At 37.7% G+C, this 22,066-nt stretch overlaps 2 protein-coding genes across 3 annotated transcripts in view; one reads left to right on the top strand and one right to left on the bottom strand.

The window, feature by feature from the left end:
- LOC134801122 (alpha-2 adrenergic receptor) overlaps positions 1 to 22,066 on the top strand; it is a 670,379-nt gene that overhangs the window by 580,823 nt on the left and 67,490 nt on the right. The gene's annotated exons all lie outside the window — the stretch shown is intronic.
- On the bottom strand, positions 15,837 to 16,994 carry LOC134801201 (ommochrome-binding protein-like). Its single transcript, XM_063773735.1, has one exon. It carries the CDS (start codon positions 16,750 to 16,752, stop codon positions 15,883 to 15,885), a length of 870 nt encoding a protein of 289 aa, XP_063629805.1. The 5' UTR covers positions 16,753 to 16,994; the 3' UTR covers positions 15,837 to 15,882.

Here is a 22,066-nt window from a genome sequence, read left to right as displayed (position 1 = left end):
TCCATCGACTTTGCCATGACTACGATATCGTCGGCAAACCGAAGGTGAGTGATGTATTCGCCGTTGATGTTGATGCCAAGTCCTTCCCATTCCAGGAGCTTGAAGGCGTCTTCCATTACGGCAGTAAACAGTTTCGGAGAGATAACGTCTCCCTGCCTTACGCCTCTTCGCAATGGAATCGCCCTCGTGCTCTGCTCCTGTACTCGGACCGACATGGTGGCGTTACTATACAAACACTTCAACACTTCGATGTACCGATAGTCAATATGGCATCGCTGAAGAGACTCAAGCACCGCCCATGTTGCCACCGAATCGAAGGCTTTCTCATAGTCCACAAACGCTAAGCATAATGGCAAGTTATACTCTTCGGTCTTCTGTATAACTTGCCGCAGCGTATGGATGTGGTCTATGGTACTATAGCCTTTTCGGAAACCGGCTTGTTCGGGAGGCTGGAAGTCATCAAGTCTGTGTTCGAGACGGTTCGTGATGACCCTTGAAAACAGCTTATAGACATGGCTCAGAAGCGTGATGGGTCTGTAGTTCTTCAATAGGTTGTTATCACCTTTTTTGAAGAACAGCACCACCTCGCCTCTACTCCATGTTTCAGGCGTTATGCCCTCGGACAAGACGGAATTAAAGAGCTTCTGGAGGACTTTAAGTACCGGTGTTCCACCCGCTCTCAGAAGCTCTGAAGTGATTCCGTCTTTGCCCGGCGCCTTGTTGTTCTTAAGCTGCTTCAGGGCCATCCTAATCTCGTACAGACTGATGTCCGGGATATCTTCGGTATAATGTCGGGACAGCTTGGCTCTTGGATCTCCTACCAAGCTGTCAACGGGCTTTGCGATCGAAGTGTATAACTGTCCATAGAACCTCTCGATCTCACCTAAAACCTCCGCTTTGCTCGACGCTATGCTGCCATCTTCCCGTTTCAGCTTTGTCAGCTGGCTTTGCCCAATAGACTTGTCCTTTGCGAACACTTTGGAGCCTTGGTTTCGCTCAATAGTCTCTTTAATACGGTTAGTATTAAAGAGACGCAGATCATGTCGTAGGGACTTAGATATACGTCTATTGAGCTGCCTATATGACTCCGCGTCATCGGGAGACTGCAACTGTAGCGAGCGTCGTTCAGCCATGAGGTTCAAGGTTTGCTCGGTCAATTTCTGAGGTCTATCTTTACGGCGGGATCTAAAAAACTTAGACCCTACTGTGTGGACAGTTTCCACTAGCCCGTCGTTGATTTCGTCCACTGAAGCCAAGTTCTCTAGGCAAGCAAAGCGGTTAGAGAGCTCGAGTTGAAAGCTTTCGGGGTTTTGAACATAGGCTCGAGTAGGTCGGAGCGTAGACTTCATCAGGCTGGACCTTTCAAGTTTAATATTGATATTCAGTGTGCCTCTTACGATTCGGTGATCACTACCGGTCTTTACCCTGTTGATCACAGAGACATCACTGAATATCCGTTTCTTGTCGGTCATGATGAAGTCTATCTCGTTTCTCGTGGAACCGTCAGGACTCATCCAGGTCCATTTCCTGTGAGGCGGCTTCTGGAAGAAAGAGTTCATCATGAAGAGTTCCTCTCTCTCCAGAAAGTCGGCCAGCCTCTGACCCCTAGGGTTCCGTTGCCCATACCCAAATTGCCCCACTCTCAACTCATCCCCGCTTCTCTTGCCCAACTTTGCGTTGAAGTCCCCCATAACAACAGTAAAGTAGGTTTTAGAAGTATGTATGGCCCTACTTACGTCCTCATACATAGCTTCTACTTCATCATCGGAGTGTGACGAGGTCGGTGCGTATACCTGAATGACCTTCAGCGAATATCTTTTGGATATTCTGAGTATTAGGTATACCACCCTGCTCGACACACTGTCGATGGTTATTATGTTGTTTACGAGGGACTTGTGAACGAGAAACCCGACACCACCTTGGGACTGTTGGTCGCCCTCCCGGTGGTAGAGCAAGTTACCAGACTTCAGGGTTGTCGTGTCCTCCCCCTCTCTACGGACTTCGCATAACCCTACAATGTCCCAGTGTAACCTGCTCAGTTCCTCTTCCAGCTCGCAGATCTTTTCGTCAGTCCTCATAGTGCGTATGTTGTGTGTTACCAGGGCCAGTCGTCGTCGGGGCGGGTAGCCGGATCTTTGCCGGAGATTCTTAGCACCCCTGACCCCGCTAATGCCCTGACCGCTACCATAGCCAGAGCACCGGGGGTCGCCGGAACCTCGGGGCCGTGGTTCTATTGTGCTCATCATGATGGGGGGTGAATGCCATAATCGCCACGCTTGGCAGGCGGGTTGGCGATCGCAGTCGAGTACACCGAATTTGAGGGACGCTGCTGCCCGTCCACCGGTGGTCTTGGACGTAGTTTAAGGACATACCCGGGTCCATTAGAAGCTTACTTTTGTGAAATAAAGAAATGATGTGTTATGTGTTGTTTTAACTTGTTTTGAAAAGATTTGTCCTTCTGAGTTTGTAGCCGGTCCCATATAGGGCTAAATCTTCTCAGGTCAGATATGTAGGGTTGAAGCCGGCCTAGTTTGACTTGAATAAAGATTTAAACGGTTTCTTTTTACTTTCATATCGCTCCCTTGAGTTAAAAATAGCAATTAGTTCTTTTAAACATTTAGTACTGAAGTATAGTAGGCATTAGTATGGTTAACGAGTCCTAATGTTTATTTCATGCACTGGTAGCAATGGTAGCATACTGGTTTAGCTGTGAAGTAATACATTATCGTACTACCCCCACGCGCCCACCGCCTTTGAGACCATCGGTATTCGATATATACAAAGATTTTTATCTAATATTATTATGACTGATACATTTACTCAAAAAGATTAACATAAATAAATAAATCACACGCCACATTTAATCATCATCATATCTTAAAGAAAAATCCTCCTCATCGCTTGGGTAGCATTGATCATTCTCCGCTCTCGCCTTATGTGGCTCAGCAGAAATCAATAGCTGCATAGTTTCTGACAGAAATAATTTAACTCGAGGTTTCGTTATCTTTCTCGTACTGCTGATAAGCGGATTGGAGGTCAGAAGCAACCTATGGTAAATGTCCAGATTGCAGTATTCTCTAGAAAACTTTCGGGCATAGCTTAAACGATATGACCGAAAGTGTTTCTTTCGGGCTTCTGCAGCTTCCTCCGAATGTTGTCTAAAGGGAACTATTAAGTTTTCAATAATATATAATTCTGCCATGGATCAGTATTTTGTGCATTGTCGGTGTCATCAGATGCCACTCATACAAATTTATATAAAGCTTTGCCGTTTCCAGAGCGTATGAGCGGAGCGGCGGAGCTTCCTTCCAACCAATATTCATTAGATATCAGAAACATTTTCACAATGCGACGTGATCTAATCCATCTCTTTTTAAATTCTGATTTAAAATGTGAAAATTTACGCTTCTTGTTCTTTTTTTCTTCATCTCCGTCACCTGAGCGCATAAGGAGATAATTTTCCAAAAAGTCCAATTTTTCAGTTATTGACTGAAAATTTTGTTCATTTAACTTATTAGACAGGTATTTTCGAGTCACAACTTTTAAACCAGAGGCATTTGATGAACCTAGAATAACAGAAAAGACATTTTACCGCTAATGAAAATGTAAAAACGTAATAATTTGCTATTTCCGAATTTTTTTTTAAGAAACTCGATATTTTACAAAGCGCCCAAAAGTGCCCCCCAATTTTTTTATAAAATGTAAAGATATAGTTGATTTATAGAATGACATAAAAAATATCACTGGGACGGGCCCGGAAGCATAGTATTTTCACAATTGAATATGAAAACATAACAAAATTTTCATCAAGAAAAGGGCCATGTTTAGTGGGTTATATATATATCGTAAAATAAATATTTTAAATTGAAAATAATTAAAACTTATCTGAATTTTCGATATCCATCACTTTCACTGACAAATAAACTCCACAAAAATAAATATTGGCTTAGAAATGTGTGCTTCGGATAACAGTGCTAAGAACCGCGTGTGCAACGTATGTGATGACTGAATTTTGAGAACCTGGTAGATTACCTACGTAACTGATAAGGGTGGGGTGGGATTGCCACCCTCGACACCACCGTACACGACGCTCTTCACGAGGCAGCAGATACAAGTGTGTGGCGCCGAGTGGTCCACACAAAACTATTTCGACGAGATGGTCACGACCCTCAGCATTGAGGAAACCGACGCGAGGAGGGGGAGGGGGGTGGGATTATTTCCGTGATAGTGTGGTGTTTTTCGAGAACTAATTAGTTTTGCGATAAGCGGCGGCCTAAATCGCGATTTCCGACCTATGTGCGATTGTGCGCTGTTCAAAATCCCATACTAAATGAGACTTATCGTAAACGCGTACGTCCATCACGCTATCGAATGAAATTCACACTAGGGGTTCTGTCTGGTACTAGTTTTCGTTGTTAAACATTGTAAAACAAATAAAATTGCGAGTAAAAGTTTTGTAAGTAAAAGTACAAATAGTCTAATTTCTTTGTGTTTTTCTAGAAAAGAGAACTAGTACCTACTAGACTTGTGTCTGGTACTAGTTTTAAAAATTTGGTAAATTAGCAAAATACACTACAACATTAACTAACTGGATTGTATAGAAATTAATTAGTTTATTAGAAAACATTTATTATAATCCCCCAAATGAGGGCGCCACTGGACGGTCGGCGCTCTCTTAAAAGGCTTTACGATCACATTTTGAAGGTTTTTTTTTTGTTGCATCAGCATTATATTTATAAATAGACTAAACTTAAAAAGCCTGTTTACTCTAAATACATTAACTAAACACTCTATAAAAAATTACCTTCCTCCACCAAAACACCTTGAAGGCAAATCTTGCCCGGCGGCCGGCAATTTACGCGTCGCTAATTAAAACAAATGCTATTCTGTAATTTCGTCACACCGGCCCGCTAATGACATAGTCATAGAGTAGGCCAGCTAATAAATGAGTAAAAATATGGTCTAATATGTATACATATTCATATTACACGCAAGAAAACAATAGTTACATCTTTTATTACCAACAATGAGTGAGGATGCTGGAACCCAGTTTTAGCATTTGTTCTTAATTTTGGATTACAAAAAAAAACACTATACTTTATAAAACAAAGTCCCCCGCCGCGTGTGTCTGTGTTTGTGTGTATGTATGTTCGCGATAAACTCAAAAACTACTCAACGAATTTTCATGCGGTTTCCACTTATCAATAGAGTGATTTTTGAGGAGTCAAGGTGTATAATTTGTTGAGGTTTTGTGTAACCCGTGCGAAGCCGGGGCGGGTTGCTAGTTAGAATCTAAAGCTGAGAAGGACCCGGTGTTGTGGTAACAATTAGAGGGAAAACATTTTAATTAGAGATGCAACGGATAGTTGTTTGGCCGGATACCGGATACCGGATATTCGGCCGGCGAAATTATACCTACATTTCGGTTTCTCAGGTGCGTATTGTGCAGGCTTTGATCTGTTTCGTTGTGAAAGTTCGCGTGGACTCATTTCTAGGTTCTAAAATGAGTGCGCGTGCAATAGTGGAATGTTTAAAATGTTTTAAAATAATAAACGAGTACGATTATGACCGTCACCGTTTCTTAAATCCAATTTGTTGACTCCAAAATCAAGCAAAACTACTATCCGGTATCCGGCCGGATAGTAGGTCACTATCCGGTATCCGGCCGGATAGTAAAAAGAGGGCCGGATAGGCCGGATACCGGATAGTGACCGGATATCCGGTGCATCTCTAATTTTAATACAGAAATATATGCGAGTTTTCCACTGAGATAAGTAGGTTGGTATTAGTCTCTATTACTGCTTGAAATTCTTTTATCTACATCATACCTACTAGTGATTCTGTTGCCTTACCTATCATATAGTAGGGTTAGTTGTAAAGGTTATTTACTTTTATCCTGCAGGTGGATCATTCATATCGGGTGTAACAGAATGAGGGACTTTTATGCAAACGGGGAATCGTTTAGGAAACGTACTTACTTTATTTTTCACTTTTTAATCACGTTAAGATTTCTATTTCTGAGATACAGTTTGTTAAACATTAGTGCAATAAATCTGTTGGTATGTTTCAACCCCAGTAAGTAGATCCCATGAATGACATGAATTGTTTCAATTTAAAATGTAAATAATTTTGTATGGTTATCACTTATATAAAAATATTTCATTTTAATGATTTTGTTTTACTTTTGAATCCAGCTTTACGATTATAATAGCTCTAAATAACACTAAATCACTAAGATAACAATCCCTTCAGTCCAGTCTCTAGAAATGTTCCACCCTCTATACTTACCTATTGATCTTCTAATTTTACAATTCTTTTACCTTTACTTATGTATGGCAAATGGAGGAATAATTGCTCGCAGGATTTTAAAGTGCTACCAGTATTCTAGATCTGAATAGGTACTTTAAACTTTATTTTTAGAGAGATTCACAGTTTAACCTCTGACCGAACCTTACCTACTGTAATCCTTAGTTCATATGTTCGAGCTTGTGTAATTATTTCTGTCCCGTAACTGGAGTAGGGGCAGCAAACCAGGTTAATTAAAAAAAATCTTGAACCAGATATTTACTGTCTATAAATGCATTATATTGCATCTGAATTAGAAGCCAATTTACAGTTCACAAATAAATTAGGAAAATTCACCGTCTCGGGCAAGACACGAACTCGCGACACTGGATAACTAGCCCATGCGTTGCCAGTTAAGCTAATACCGAGACTACACCCGAGGACACACACAGCGAATATTTCCACCATATGCGCTTAGGGAGGCGCCCCTAGCGACATCTACCGTAAGGATGTTATACTGATATTAACTGATTCCATCTGATAGTAACTGGCCACCTGTTAGTAACTAGCCACCTGTTAGTAACTACCACTCTAAACTAAAAATAAATTATATTCACCTATAATCAGAATTCATTTTAGTATTAGATGGTTAGTTATTGAAGGCTGACCAGTTATTGAAACCTTATACTAAAATGAATTTTAGTTTAAGGTGGCCAGTTATTGGCCGGTGGCCAGTTACTGGCGAATTTCCTAATTCTTCATTTATTTAAGTTCAATATCTAGGTTAAATAATCGCTTTCCATCCAAATTGAAGCTTTTTGCATAGTATAATCTAATTACTTTCTATATTCTGGACAAACTCTGCCCTAATTCCTTACAAATTTGTTTATATTTATTTGCCAATTTCTTTTAATCTTTCAGAGGCACTTACTAATTGTAATTCATCCCCTATCGAAGATCGTTCGAAGGATCCATAATTGGTTTTTTGTTTCTTTGTTTTTATACTTTGGCCTTAATTCTTATCTTGTGAAGTAATTGAATTGAAAATATTGGATAAGAAAAGCAATTTCATTATAAATTAGGTTTTGAGGAGGTCTGGATATTGTTTGTCTTTATGCTTATTTATAAATTGCCAATTTGCTTAAATTTAGCGTCTTTAGAAGAAAATATCTTGGCATTTTAATTTTAACCTTTATACTTTTAACCTTGTTTATAAGAGTTATGTATGATCACCAATCAAAATAAATAGGGGAGAGGGGCCTAAAGTGAGTACCCCGCCTAAAAAAACGGGTAGGTGCTGTTTTATTAAATACATTAAGAACGGGTCACTCACGTATTTTAAGTCGAAAAACGCACACGCGGATTTCTGCGGCCCGCAGTCTGCGCCGGTCCATAGCCGAAAACGCAAGCTCCTGATGACACTGCTCGGTACGGAGTGAAACACGTCGAGCGTTTTTCGAGCGTGTGTCTCACGGAAGTTCTGTTATTAGGTGATGTTATATTGTGAATATGTATTTTCATACTCTAATTACGTGATCGTGTATTGTATCTGACGTGTAAACTAATTGTATATTCTTTTGTTTCAGGTAATTAAGTACACTTAAGGAAATAGAAACAGTGGAATGGAACTTGGTATGACCTTAATATCTAAACTTAATAACTATAAGTAATCTACATATAGGTATCTTCCTGTATACATCAGTGACATTAGAATATATGACTTTCAACGTCTGTTATCAGAAAATACCTACCCCTTGCCAGTAAAATAAATTAGTACCACTGAAAATACGTAACATGAAATGAAAATTAAATGAAATGAAAATTTTTATTTCAGGCAACTAGTGGCCCATACATAAATACCTTAAAACTAGCATACATATTATTAAAATATATTTATAACTAAACACTACAAATCCCGTTATGGTTGCGATGCATTACGCAACCCCGCAATGTCAGGGAGCCGGCCGCGGAACCGCCGAAACTTGACACCCTTCGGCCAAGACTCCTCCATGGCGAGGGCCAAATAGAAACTTGTCAGAAAATCGTCACTGCTAGTCTTCATAATTTACTAAGTCTCTGAAACAACTTAGTTTACGAAAACACGCCAGCAACAAACATTTTCACTTTTTTCACAAACGTTTTAATAAGGCCCAGAATATGCACGAGTGCAATTCTGACAGTGATGCAAAAAGTGCGGTCGGCCAAATTGTTTAATTCAATCTGCTGTGTGCAAATTTAGCTCGTATTTTGGCCAAAACCTCGTCCAGAATTTCGTGGGTTGGCGAAAAACAAAACCCGTATGTTACAACTTCACCGTTCTGGGTGGTAAGGATGTTGACAGTGTTTTAGGTAAAATATTATTTTACACCATGCACGAAATAAAGCACTAGAAAATTACTGAAGGAACGTAGTATGCAGTGATTTTTTTGAGACAAATTTTATTTAATAAATAAGAAAATTTGTGGCGAGAATTTCTAGTACAAAGAAATTAGAGCGAATAGAAGTTTTACATAAAAAACTTCCACCACTCGCTTATAAGGCGTATTTAGTTTTGATGTCTATAAATAATCTTAACATACTAAAAAATACTGAAAGCCTAATAAAAAGCAGCTTAATTGGTTTTATAAAAGTGTAAGTATTAAAAGCCGGTTGCGTTTTAATTATTAATCTCAATATACAACTAAAATCTGTTTTGAAATTACTCCATAATGGCTGTTTAATAATTAAATCTCATAATTCAAATATCTTCAACAATGCCATGCCTCGAGGGCTTTTTAAAAACCTGTATTAAGTCTGTTTTTTCGCCGTATTTATTCACGGATTTTAATGACGGTGCTTCGCAAGGTAAGCATAATAAACGTTGATGTACACAAATCCTTTTAAATTTACCTTCATGCTTGAGCAAGTCTAAATTTTGTTCACTATAACCAAAAGTAATGCTTTTAAATGTCGTTTACTAACAATGTAATGTAATTTGTTTCACTTAACAAAAATAATGTTATTTTCTTTATATTTTCTATATTGCAACTGTCACACATGACATAGGTACAAATGCATAGTACAGGTACATGTCTAGCCACTGGAACTTCCATACTTAATTGTGTGAGCTACAATTATTTTTATCTTGTATATAGATTTCCAAAAAATCTAAGGAATTAGGCTTTCTGTCTGAGCTGTTTTCGCTAGGTAGGTACTTAATAGTATGTCTTAAAGAGATCGCCTTTTAGCGGTTCGAACGCCATCGCCAGTCATCTTTTGCTGAGTAGCTTTTGGTTATTCTTAATATTGTTTGTTTTGAAAACCATTCTCGTTTAAAGCCCTAAATTAGAATTGTATATTGACACCAAATGGCTATAAGTATAACTATGCAGTCATCATCATCATCATCATATCAGCCAGAGGACGTCCACTACTGGACATAGGCCTCCCCCAAAGAGTGCCACAATGACCGGTCTTGCGCCACCCGCATCCAGCGGACTCCCGCGACCTTAACCAGGTCGTCAGTCCACCTTGTGGGGGGTCTACCCACGCTGCGCCTTCCGGTACGTGGTCACCACTCGAGAAGCTTTCCGCCCCAACGGCCCTCGGTTCTACGGGCAATGTAGAAAATCGTACTTACCTAGTTTTACCACGCCACCGTCATGTTCGTGATGCCGGGTGACGGTAAATTCGTGAATAATTGACGCTCTTTTCAGCGCCACTGGCGAGTTTTTGAAAGGTTTTTGTTTTTAGGGACCCGCAGTGTAAAAGCCGGACAAGAAACCCTTAGAAAATTTTTCTCCCATATTTATAAAAAAAATCTCCTATTTTTAAATCCCTAATATTTTTTGCCATAATTTATAATTTTCCTAACATCGTATTGATTTTTTTTACCACACTAACTTGTAAAGGCTCTCTTTATAGTCTTTATTATTCAATAGTGACGAGAAAGTGGCATTTTATCCACAAGAGTATCAATATAACTTGATGCTAATTTTGAGTTGGTATAGGTACCTACCTCATGTTTGCTGGTGGAATTGCCTTTTAAGTGAAGGTTTTAATGTTAAATATTAATTAGCGTTCATAAGGATTTGATTAATAGTTAGATTTTCCTCGGATTGGTATGGTGAAAAATTTTGTGTTTCACTCGGTAGCGAAGAACTATGCCCCCTTGTAAAACAAATATAGTACGACATAAAATAGTAGAAAGAAAATGAAATGGATCCAAAAAAATCCATACCAAATTGTTGCTATGTTTAAGCATTTTACGTCAAAAATATGACAGTTACGTTGGAAGTGGCGCCCTCAATACTTTTCTTGTCGGACTGTATGTATATCCTAATATTATTTGCTGTAAGTAATTATTTCCTAACAGTAACCTATTATATATATGTCACTATAGTTCTCCGCGCAAAACCTTCTTCGAGTAATTTACAATCACCCTTGACAGTTTTTTCGACATTTCCGCGCGAGGCATATCGATAGATTGCCCGTACACATTCCCTAGGGAGGTGCGTTTTGTCGATAAATTTGTAGGTATTTTATCTTCGTCTTGTTTGTACTTGTCACGGGAATGGATTGACAGCAAGTAATTCCGAGTGTGCGTAGGTTGATGGGCTCTGGTATGTAATTACCGTTTTAGATGTGTTTATGTATCGTCCTCGTCAAGGCTTATAAAAAGTAGGTACTTACATTAACTTATTGAATATCGATGTCATTTCATGTCACGACATTGGAATGTTGAATTTGGTTTGTTGTTTATAAAATTAAAATAAATAAATTAAACATGTGTTAATTAAACAGAAACCGATTCAATGATTTTCTACGTATCATATATAATTCCACTTTATTTCTTAGAGAGTTAGACCAAGATAAGTATGCAAGGATTTTGACAGCGCAAATGCAGTGCAAGTCTTATTTTAAACGTCTAACTTCTATGAAACTATGACGTATAAATAACACTTGAACTGCGTATGCTATCAAAATCGTTGCAGATTTTTCTTGGTTTGACTTTAAAAGCTTTGGTAAGTTTGGACTTGTTTTACTTTTACTTTCGTATTTGTCATGATAGTTCAGTCAACCTCAGTACTTTTTGTACTGAACTGAAACACCATGTAACATGTTCGTCTTTCCGTGAAAATACGATGCTTATTGATTATTCACTACATCTGTACTATTAGCTATTGTTACTCTCCTTTGCTTTAAGTACTAAACTAAAATATCGACATTTGACTAGTCGCCTACATCACTAAAGTTTCGCTTTGAGTCCAATTTTTACTGCAAACTGCCTGTTGGGAGTGCGACCGGCACCGATAGGCTCAGAGAGCTAATAGGCCAACTATGCCTTTGCCTTTTAGGCCATTCACACTACATATGACACTTGGATAAGCCGCGGCAACGAATTTTATAAATCCTTTTTTTTTTTATCCTGCCGCGCGCGGACGCGTACTCAACAGCAATAGTTGCTATAAGCGGGCGAGGTGTTCAATATGATCTTGACGCGACTAACGGCGCGATTCGGGAAATGAATTAGAGATTAACTAGATATGATATAGTAAAGATAATATCTTTACTATATCATATCTAGTGAATCTCTAATTCATTTCCCAAATCGCGGCGCCAGCCGCCATAAGGTACCTTTTGTCGTGGAACGTCACATATTATCTTTACTATCGTATCTAGTTAATCTCTAATTCATTTCCCGAATCGAGCCATTAATTGTTAAGGGAATAAGAGCGCGTCAAGGTCCCGCGAACACAGGGCTCTCAGAAGGGTCCTCACGGTCCAGCGCGGCCTCCTCCAGATCCGCCCAGGCAAGGCCAACTGATGCAGCCGCCTTTTTCAGTGTTCGCCTCCAGTGGTACATTAGCGACCTTGCCCCCCTTTTCCGGGAATTTTACCTAGAGTGTACTGTTTTTCTGGCTGAAACGTCGACAAAAATGTAAAATAATGAAACTTAATCGCGTTAGACCCGTTATTGATATTAATTATGTCCACTGGTTAATATCTTGTTATGAAATAAATTAATTTATAAGATGAAAACATATCATTATATTTGTCGTTCATAAATTCTCGTTATTGAAGTTTCACTGTATTCCTGGTAAACATTACTCATGTTCATTTTGCGGTGTAACGACATTTCCAACATTTAAAATAAACCGGTTTCAATTAACACACAAGCTCTTCAAAACTGTGACATGTTTAAATTTGAATGTATCTTTATTTAAATACGCTTGAGGCTTTTTCAGTATTTCAATGTATTCCAGTTACCTACGTCATAAAATGAATGCTGTGTTTTAAATACTACGTACATAATGTACAGAAGCGCTGGTGGCCTAGCGGTAAGAGCGTGCGACTTTCAATCCGGAGGTCGCGGGTTCAAACCCCGGCTCGTACCAATGAGTATTTTCGGAACTTATGTACGAAATATCAGTTGATATTTACCAGTCGCTTTTCGGTGAAGGAAAACATCGTGAGGAAACCGGGCTAATCCCAATAAAGCCTAGTTTCCCATCTGGGTTGGAAGGTCAGATGGCAGTCGATTCGGTAAAAACTAGTGCCTACGTCAATTCTTAGGATTCGTTGTCAAGGACCCCAGGCTCCCATGAGCCGTGGCAAAATGCCGGGACAACGCGAGGAAGAAGAAGAAGAGTACATACTGTACAGTCAAGTGTAAAAATATGGATGCACTCATCATGCTCAAAAATATGTCCCATAGCTCTTATGTCAGCGAATTAAGAACTGTGGGACATATTTTTGGTAAGTTGTCTGCACCCATATTTTTACACTTGACTGTACTAGCATCCGTCAGTAATGTCATTCGTAGAAGTGTTGAAATATTTCAACTGTATGTTCATCCTCTTAGAGTTAGAATTTCCAAAAATATATACCTCTACAACATTCGAAAAAAGTGTGTATGTATTTCAAGTCTAAGTTCTGTGGTCGTGCGTATATAACATGACTGCTTTATACATTATGTTAGTAAGCTGCAGTGGCTCCCAATCTTTTTTAGTAGTTTAGTTTGCAAGTTTAAAATTTTATCTCGGCGCCATAAACTAGCTAGGCTATTTGACGCCCCTCTTTACCACCAGCACCAGGGCGCCGCTGCGCACAGTTTGGTAAACCCTATAAAAAATAGGACAATTTTATACAAATCGACCCAGTTCCACTGTAAGCCGAGTACAGCGTATGTTAGTTATTATAAATACTTATACATAATATATAATTATATTATTATATTATATCATACATTAGCAGACTCAATACTCAGTTACGGTCTTATTGCATAGATTAGATTAGATTAGATTAGATTTATTTATTTCACAACATATGATTACAGTACAAATTACATTAATGTCAATTTATAAGAATCTATATTGTGATCGTCAGAAATTAATTTAAATAATAGCAAGATAATCCAAATAAATTAATTTCATTAATAATACATAATATGAAAAATTTCACCTGAGAAGGATCGTCAAATAATAACAATAATAAACAAAGACAATGTCAAGAATAGGTATGCAAGACAAGACAAGACAAGACGGGTGTGGCGGGTAATTTAAATAATAGCAAGATAATCCAAATAAATTAATTTCATTAATAATACATAATATGAAAAATTTCACCTGAGAAGGATCGTCAAATAATAACAATAATAAACAAAGACAATGTCAAGAATAGGTAGGTATGCGAATATAAATTATACAGTTATGTCAAAAAATTCACTTATTGAATATAATGGGTTGTCCAGTAAAAAGTTTCTCAATCGACGCTTGAATGTTGTATCGGATGTTTCCGTCCTTATTTCTGCAGGTAATCGCTCATAATAAGTCGGACCGATAACACGCGGGTTTTTTGCTGCAAGCGCCATGCGACGTGGAACTGTTCGTAATCGACCTGTAGTTCTAATGTTTATACCAGATACCTCAACGCGTTTAAACAAAGATAAGTTATTTCTCACGTACATAATGATTTCGAATAAATATAATGAGTAGTGCGTCATTATTTTATGCGTTACAAAAAGGTCTCTGCATGAATGTCTACGCTTCACACCCGCTAGCGTTCGTATTGCCTGTTTTTGCATAATAAACACTCGATTGGCATCCGTAGAGTTCCCCCAAATGAGTACACCATATGTCATAAGTGAGTGGAAGTGAGCATAGTAGACCGATTTTAATGAAACGTACGAAATAAGGGGTTTCAACTTCCGTAACGCAAAGACCGCACTACTCAATCTATTGCATAGCTGGTCAACATGGCACTTCCAGTTAAGATTCGAATCCAACATAAAGCCAAGGAACTTCGTTTCATAGCACATTGGCATAGGGCAGTCTACTACACATGGGGTCGTGTTAGTCATCCGTCCTGAGAATAACATTACGTTAGACTTGCTGACGTTAAGAAGTAACCCATTTGCAGCAAACCACCGCTCCAACTGTCTACATGCCTCGTTGATGTTCTCACCACGTTGCTCGTACGTTTGCGCGCTGATTATGACCGTAGTGTCATCTGCAAATAGTACTGACAGCCCGGTGGTGATGGCAGATGGGAGATCATTGACGTAGGCTAGAAACAGGGTGTTTCCAAGGGCTGATCCCTGGGGAATGCCTAGTTTGATAAGGCCAATGTCAGACTGGAATCGCTTGCCATTTGAGGACAGTTTAACCTGTTGTCTTCGGTCCGACAAAAATGAAGCGATTAAGCGATGCGCCTCACCCGTCACGCCATAACACTTCAGCTTATCCATACGGCCGTACTTTCAAAACATATCTCAATAGGATTTACAATTTACAACTGAGATTGATTAAAACGATTGTGAATAAAAAAACGAAACAAGAATGTAACGGAAACCATCATATACTTTTTAAACAATGCAATATATTACCTGTTCATGCCAAGTTTAAGTACTTATTAGCTGTAGATCAGTACAGATGTCCTGTATTTAAGTTGACTAAAACTTACAATCGCAATCTTAGATTAAAATCTCGTAAAAAGTACCTAGAACCGATGTCGAGTAATTACTACGGGCAAAGGACGAGAAAGTACCTTATACCTCGCATTTTCAATAAATTAACATCTGAAGATGAGTGTAAAAGTGTAAATACGTTTAAAAGTAAAGTTAAAATATGGTTAATGAATTCCTTTCTCAAAGAAAATAGGTTAAGCTAAAATACAAAGTGTATAAAAAAAAACATTGCGAATACCCAAATTAGACCTTAATACATAGATATAAGTTATAGTTTCATAAGTAAAGAGTGCTGTATTTCGCCAACAAACTGTCAAGCAGTTTGGCGAAACCATATCATTGTAATTGTGTATATACTTTTGTTAAAATAAATTATAAAAAAAAAAATAGACACAAACTTAACAACACTTAAACTTAGAAGTGATGTTAAGTTAGTGTTTAAGATTTAAACTTATTTAGTAACAAACTTTGTAATAAACAGACAAATAAATGCCCCTGCCAAGATTTGAACCCGGGCGCTCTGCTTCGTTGGCAGGGTCACCGACTATGCTAAGACGATGAGGAGGTATGGATTGAAACCATTAATTCAAAATTTTTATCTGTTTATTGTCGTCTGATTTAAGAGGTAGATGTAGATAAGTAGGTATGGTTTATTTATTAGCGCCATTTTGATCATAACTACTAAGAGCATAAAAACATTCATTACTATACGGACTTTGTTTCAGTCTGTATATCGTATCTCTATCAGAAAACATGACTTGATCATTCTCGTCAAAAACAAGACCGTAAGCGTCATCTATTTTGGCCACCCTTTTAACTCCATAAGCAGGTTTATCTTCAATATATATACCGTCGTTTCCACAAAAATATATGTCGCCGAAACCATCTTCAACTATTTGTCGAACCACAAAATTATCAGCAAGAAATATGGAAGTATATGATGGATGCTCGATTTTGTATAAAGCGGTTTTGTTAGCTATATAGATATCGTTTTGTCTGGAGATGTAGAAAATGTCAACTTCGAAATGGTAAGCTTCCGCTACTTTCACAAATGCTGAATCCACGTAAACGTATAGCTTCTGTTCTGGATAACGGATGTAGTAGAAGTTCTTCCTGATGAATAATGACCATATAGATTTTCCTTCTTCACCGAAAAATTCTGCTGCTCTTGATACAAAGTTGTATTTGTAAATACCGTCATGGCCACCTAGATAAACATCGTCATTTCCTTGATCGTAACCAATAGCAAATCCTCCTGGAATCCCGTGGACATCTGTGCATCTTCCAGAGTCGACAGAGCAGGAAGTAATGGTAAAATCTGTGATGTTAGTTCCATTCAGAACGGTGTTACTAAAAAACAGCATCCCAGAGAACTTGTGGAGGAAAAGATTGGAAGGCTTATAGAAGTTCCTGACGAATGGGACCTTGTCGAAGTAGACGCCCCGGAATATGACGCCATCGCATTTGATGAACTCCGCGCTCGCGACGCCCGAGATACTCAGCAGCAATAAGAAATGCATTTTGTATTTCTAGTTTCTCAGCGTCTGAAATAGTTATTGGATTAAAACACAGACGATGTCATATATTATTAATACTTTCAGCGGAGAGATTTTCGTTTGGATTTTATGAACTCCAAGCTTATTTGAATATTGTATGCTTATATAAATTTCTGCTATGGGCAAGAATGGTTTTGAACTGGAGACTGCTTGAATAGGAAATTGTTTGGTAAAATGCTTATGAAGGATATAACATTTACATAGAAAATGGTTCCTAAACATGAGAAATGTTAACTCTGTGCATATTATCGTGGAACGAAATTTTCAAAACTAGATCAACATGCTTGGATTCCTGGGCTAAAAAAATTACCAACTGAAAATATTTTAATAAAAGTGCCCAAATAACCAAAATATGGATTTTTGAAAGCCGTTTTGAAAACAAAATAAAAAATATTCACGGAACATTCATGAGTTCATAACAAATAGGTATGTTCTTACTGTAACCGTACCACTGTAAAGAAATAATGTACATATTTCAGAGCTATTAAAATTCGTCTTCTATTCGAATTTTGAACTGGTTATAACCCTTACAAAGGCGTTTTTCGTTCCTCTACTACAACTCGCTGAAGGATAATTCTTTAGCGCATGTTTAAGTGGTCGGAAAACGTCTATGCACTTTGCAGTAATGGAGAAACAGAATACATGCAACCTCAAAGCAACTCTATTTTCTTAGCAATAAGAATGGTTTTACAATGATGAAGATACTATGATGTATAAATTCTTAATAGTAATTCCAGGAAAAAGCAGGGCTGACTTTCGAAGCTTGAAATATTAAATTTTGCTAGATTCTGTGTTTGAATTTAAGCACTTTACTTAATTAAAATTAAGCAGGTGCGTTTTTTTAAATACAAGAAATAAATAGCTAATTATGATGAGAAAAAAATGCTGTCTCATTCAATAACGGTATTCAATTTCCGATTTGTTTAAAAAAATATTTCTTTATTAAACATACATACATATACAACTCTACGAGTATTAGGAAAATTTGCTGCAACGAAAATATGCCTTTGAGAAAACGGTCTAACACAGCCAGTATCAAAGTGGGCTGCAAGTGCAAACCCTCGCTCCGCGAGAATATTTGTAATAATAAGAAAAAAAACTAGCTTTCTATAGGTATATCTGGTCCACAGTGAGGTAAGAAAAATGTTAATTTGGAGCTCCGTCAAATATTTCGCATTCACCAAAAAAGTTTGAGAATCGCTGGTCTAACAAATCTTATTAAATTGTCAAGTGAAGTGTTCCAATACAAATAGTAGGTAGTAAGGTGCAGAGCAGTAGTCAGTGAACACTGATCAAATTCTTACCTGATGAGGCCAAAGAATCCAAAGATTAAAATTATTAGTTCCAAACTTCCAAATAAACAGTATCCCTAGTGTAAATTTCGTACGTACGCGTTTGCGTTAAGTGTCATTTAGTATGCGATATTGAGTTTCCAAAACGTCCCGCTTGGCGCTGTTCAAAAACTTCAAAATCCCATACAAAAATAGACATAACGCGAACGCTTGTCACGTTATCGAATGAAATTTACACTTGGGGTACTGTTGTTTTATTTTATTTTAAAACATTAAATTAAATACTCTTATTCTTATACATGTGTCTTTCTCACGAGTATTTACGTAACACTGATTCATGTAGGTACGACGTTGAGATATTTGTTTATTAAATGCATGATGTTAGGTCACGATTTATTTACAAACAATTTATTGTTTATTATTGGTAAGAATTCATTTGTTTTATAAAACAATTTATAGCATGAAAAGGTGAGAGAAAGATGAACTTTCATCCTCACACCTTAGAGCCTAAATAGTCGCGCACTGTATGGTTTAAAAGGGCCCACAGATTACCAGTCCGCTGGACGATATCGGCCTGTCAGTTAATAGCAAAAGGTGACAGTTCCGAACAACTTACAGGCTGATATCGTCCGGCGAACTGGTAATTTGTGGACACCTTAAGAGGAATTTCCTCCGGCTGTGGAATGAGCTCCCTGTCGAGGTTTTCCCGAGGGTCTATAACTAGTAGTTCGCCCCGAACTGAGAACTCGCGGTTTGCCAAAAATTATATAGAGCGATTGACTTTGTTGCACCTACTTACTCGTATAGTTCGACATAAAATAGTAGAAAATAATTTTCAAGAAAAAAAACCGACTTCTATGGGGGCCGGTGAAAGATTATTGTACATAGATGGTGCACTATGTAGAAAAGGAGGTGAAACCACCCACTTTTCTAGTAGGTAGTATTTCGTTTCTGTAAGGGTCGCACTTCTAACCTAACCCACTTTTTTTCGGCTCTGTGAGGATCGCAGTTCAAACCTAACCTAACCCACTTAACGGCGCGTGCGGTGCGGTGTACGGGGGTTTGAGCGGGAGGGGCTAGTAAGTTTGGCATCATTATACCTACATTTTATGGTAGGTAATCATAGTGGTTTTAGCTTAGGTATCAGTGGTTTTCCAGGTCAAGGTCCGAGTCCGGGTCCGAGTCCGGGTCCGGGTCCAGTTCCGGGTCCAGGACCAGGTCTAGGTCTTGGTCCAGGTCCAAGTCCAGGTCCAAGTCCGGGTCCAGGTCCGGATTCAGGTCCAGATAAGAGCCCGGATCCGGGTCAGGTCTGGCTCCAGGGCCAGCCCCGTCAAAATCGAAATTCGAAATCGCCAAACTTGTAGTCATTGAAGATCATCATCAGCAGTTCCACTACATCAAATGCGACAGTTTTTAATGTAAATTCTTGATTTTCTGATGAAAATACACAAATTTCTATACGCATGCCTTTAAGATTTGAGGAGTTCCCTCGATTCCTCATGGATACCATCATCAGACCTCGAGCTTGACAAAAATGTGGCTTAAAAATTAACTTGCTTAACAAACATAACTAAGAGGACAAATCGCCAAACGTGAACTATGCGTCGTTGAAGAGTTCCGTTCTGATCATCATCAGCAGTTCCACTTCATCAAATGCGACAGTTTTTAATGAAAATGCTTGATTTTCTGATGGAAATACAAAAATCAGGGTTTTGACAAAAACGGGACCAATCTGTATGCATATACATACAATCAAAAAAATAATTTTTAAAATCGGTCCAGTAATGACGGAGATATGGATATGGAGTAACAAACATTTAAAAAAATCACAATCGAATCTCCTCCTTTTGAGATTTGGAAGTCGGTTAATAAATGAGGGCGCCACTTTCTACGTCGCTGTCACATTTTTGACGTAAAATGGCAACAATTTATAGTCTGTCAAGCCATTTCCGTCAGTAGAAAAAAGCGGTTATAAAATGTAGAAGCGAAGGGTTATCGTCCCATACACTGTCTCGTAAAAATTTACGAGAATTACGTAAAATGTCATATTTTTCCGTAAATTTCCCAGATTTTTCGGGAATTTTACAGGATTATGTAATTTTTTGCATGTAAAATTACATAATTTTTAACAGTGTACAAAATTTGAATATCGCGCCTTTTTCTACTGACAAACTTGTTTGACCGACTATAGTATGGAAATTTTAGAGTTCCATTTTATTTAATTTCTACTATTTTATGTCCCACTATAGGCGGCAATGGATCAAAAATCGCGTGGATATATTACAAGGTATGTGGAGCCCTTAACTGATACTGTATCTGTGGTAAGCCGAAATATTTGCTGTCAAATACCTATATTATGTTTATTTTAATCTTGCTAATTATTTCAAAATGGTCAATTTAAAAACGATATTATAAAAGTGCAAGCCGAGCACTTTCATTTGATACCAAACTCGACCATACTTTCTTGCAAAAAGATGACCAGAATAGCCAGACCCCTCACAAATAGCTTTTTAGCCTTCTAAGCTCTTCTAGCTCAATAACTCCTTGATCGAGCCTGCTCATAATTTAATGACTAAAATATAATGCCCTCAACTACACGTTTACCCAATTTCATTTAAATTTGAACAAATTTACTTAAGTTCTTGAGTATCATACTATCCTCTGATAGTTCAGCTTAAAAACATCGAAATGCCGGGACGTGCCGCTAGTCAGCCGCGTGTCCCAAGTCGAATGTAAGAACTTCGTTCGCTTCGCTCGCTCGTTCGATAATGGGGTTCTTCAAAAAAGGAGTGTACAGGATTTTAAAGGGTCAGCAACGCGCATGTAACACCTCTGGAGTTGCAGGCGTCCATACGCTAGGCTACGGTGACTCCTTACCATCAGACGAGCCGTATGCTTGTTTGCCACTGACGTGATAAAAAAAAAAGATATTACAACTTGTGAACAAATTAATTTATTTTATTAAATGTCTTGATTTATGTTTATTTTTGTGCTTAGGCACAGGTTTTTACGGCCTCCTATTAGGTAGCCTAGTAGGTAGTGACCCTGCCTAAAAAGCATGAGGTCTCAAGTTCAAATCCCGATAAGGGCATATATTTGTGTACTTATCACAAATATTTGTTCCTGATTAATGAATGTTTTCTATGTTTGTATTTAATATAATATATTAATATATATATATATAACTATAAATAATATCCTGCGTATAATTATCCTATAATATAATAGGTTAAATTTTATTTTATAGGGAAATAACCAGCTGTCAATCTTGACACACTATTAATTAATATTAATAAAACACAAGCCAAAACAGTTTCCACTAGTAAATTAAAGCAGATATAATCAATTCTTATTTTCCTACTTGACGATCATAATATAAATTCGTATAGATTAGTGTAAAATAATTTATATTGTAATTTCATATTATGAAATAAATAAATCTAAATCTAAATCTAAATCTATGCTCAAAGGGAATTACTCGTACTTAATGAAATACAAAAAAAAAAAACAATAAGTATTATCCAAAGCAATCAAATAAACCGAAAGTTACTGAACTATTATTTTAACTGACACTTGCTAGTTAAATCGAGAAAAAAAAATACATGTAAGTTTGTTAAGTACCTACTTACATCCTTGTTTTTACTGAGGGAGGATTTATATTTATTCTAATTAGTACCTAAGGCAAAATATTTTAACTGTAAGGCATATATTTGACGTCAACTAACTTGCATTTTGTATCAATTCATGGTATATAATATTAAAGTGGATTAATTTTATTTAAAAATAACACAAACCACAATATTGAACAACATACCTAATCGGATTCGTTCCATAGTTGATATAAAACTAATTTAAGTTCAGTTGTTTTGGTGGTTAGCAAACATGACCAACGAATTGATCAGTTTTGTGGTCGGACACAGATCGCAATCTACTAGATGAAGCAAGTGATCATCACACACGGCATTACCATACAGTCAGCGACGGAT

This window comes from Cydia splendana, chromosome 21 (genome assembly GCF_910591565.1).
Source record: "Cydia splendana chromosome 21, ilCydSple1.2, whole genome shotgun sequence".
Taxonomy (NCBI): domain Eukaryota; kingdom Metazoa; phylum Arthropoda; class Insecta; order Lepidoptera; family Tortricidae; genus Cydia; species Cydia splendana.
The sequence above is the reverse complement of the archived record's forward strand: the minus strand, read 5'-3'. Positions and strand labels throughout refer to the sequence as shown.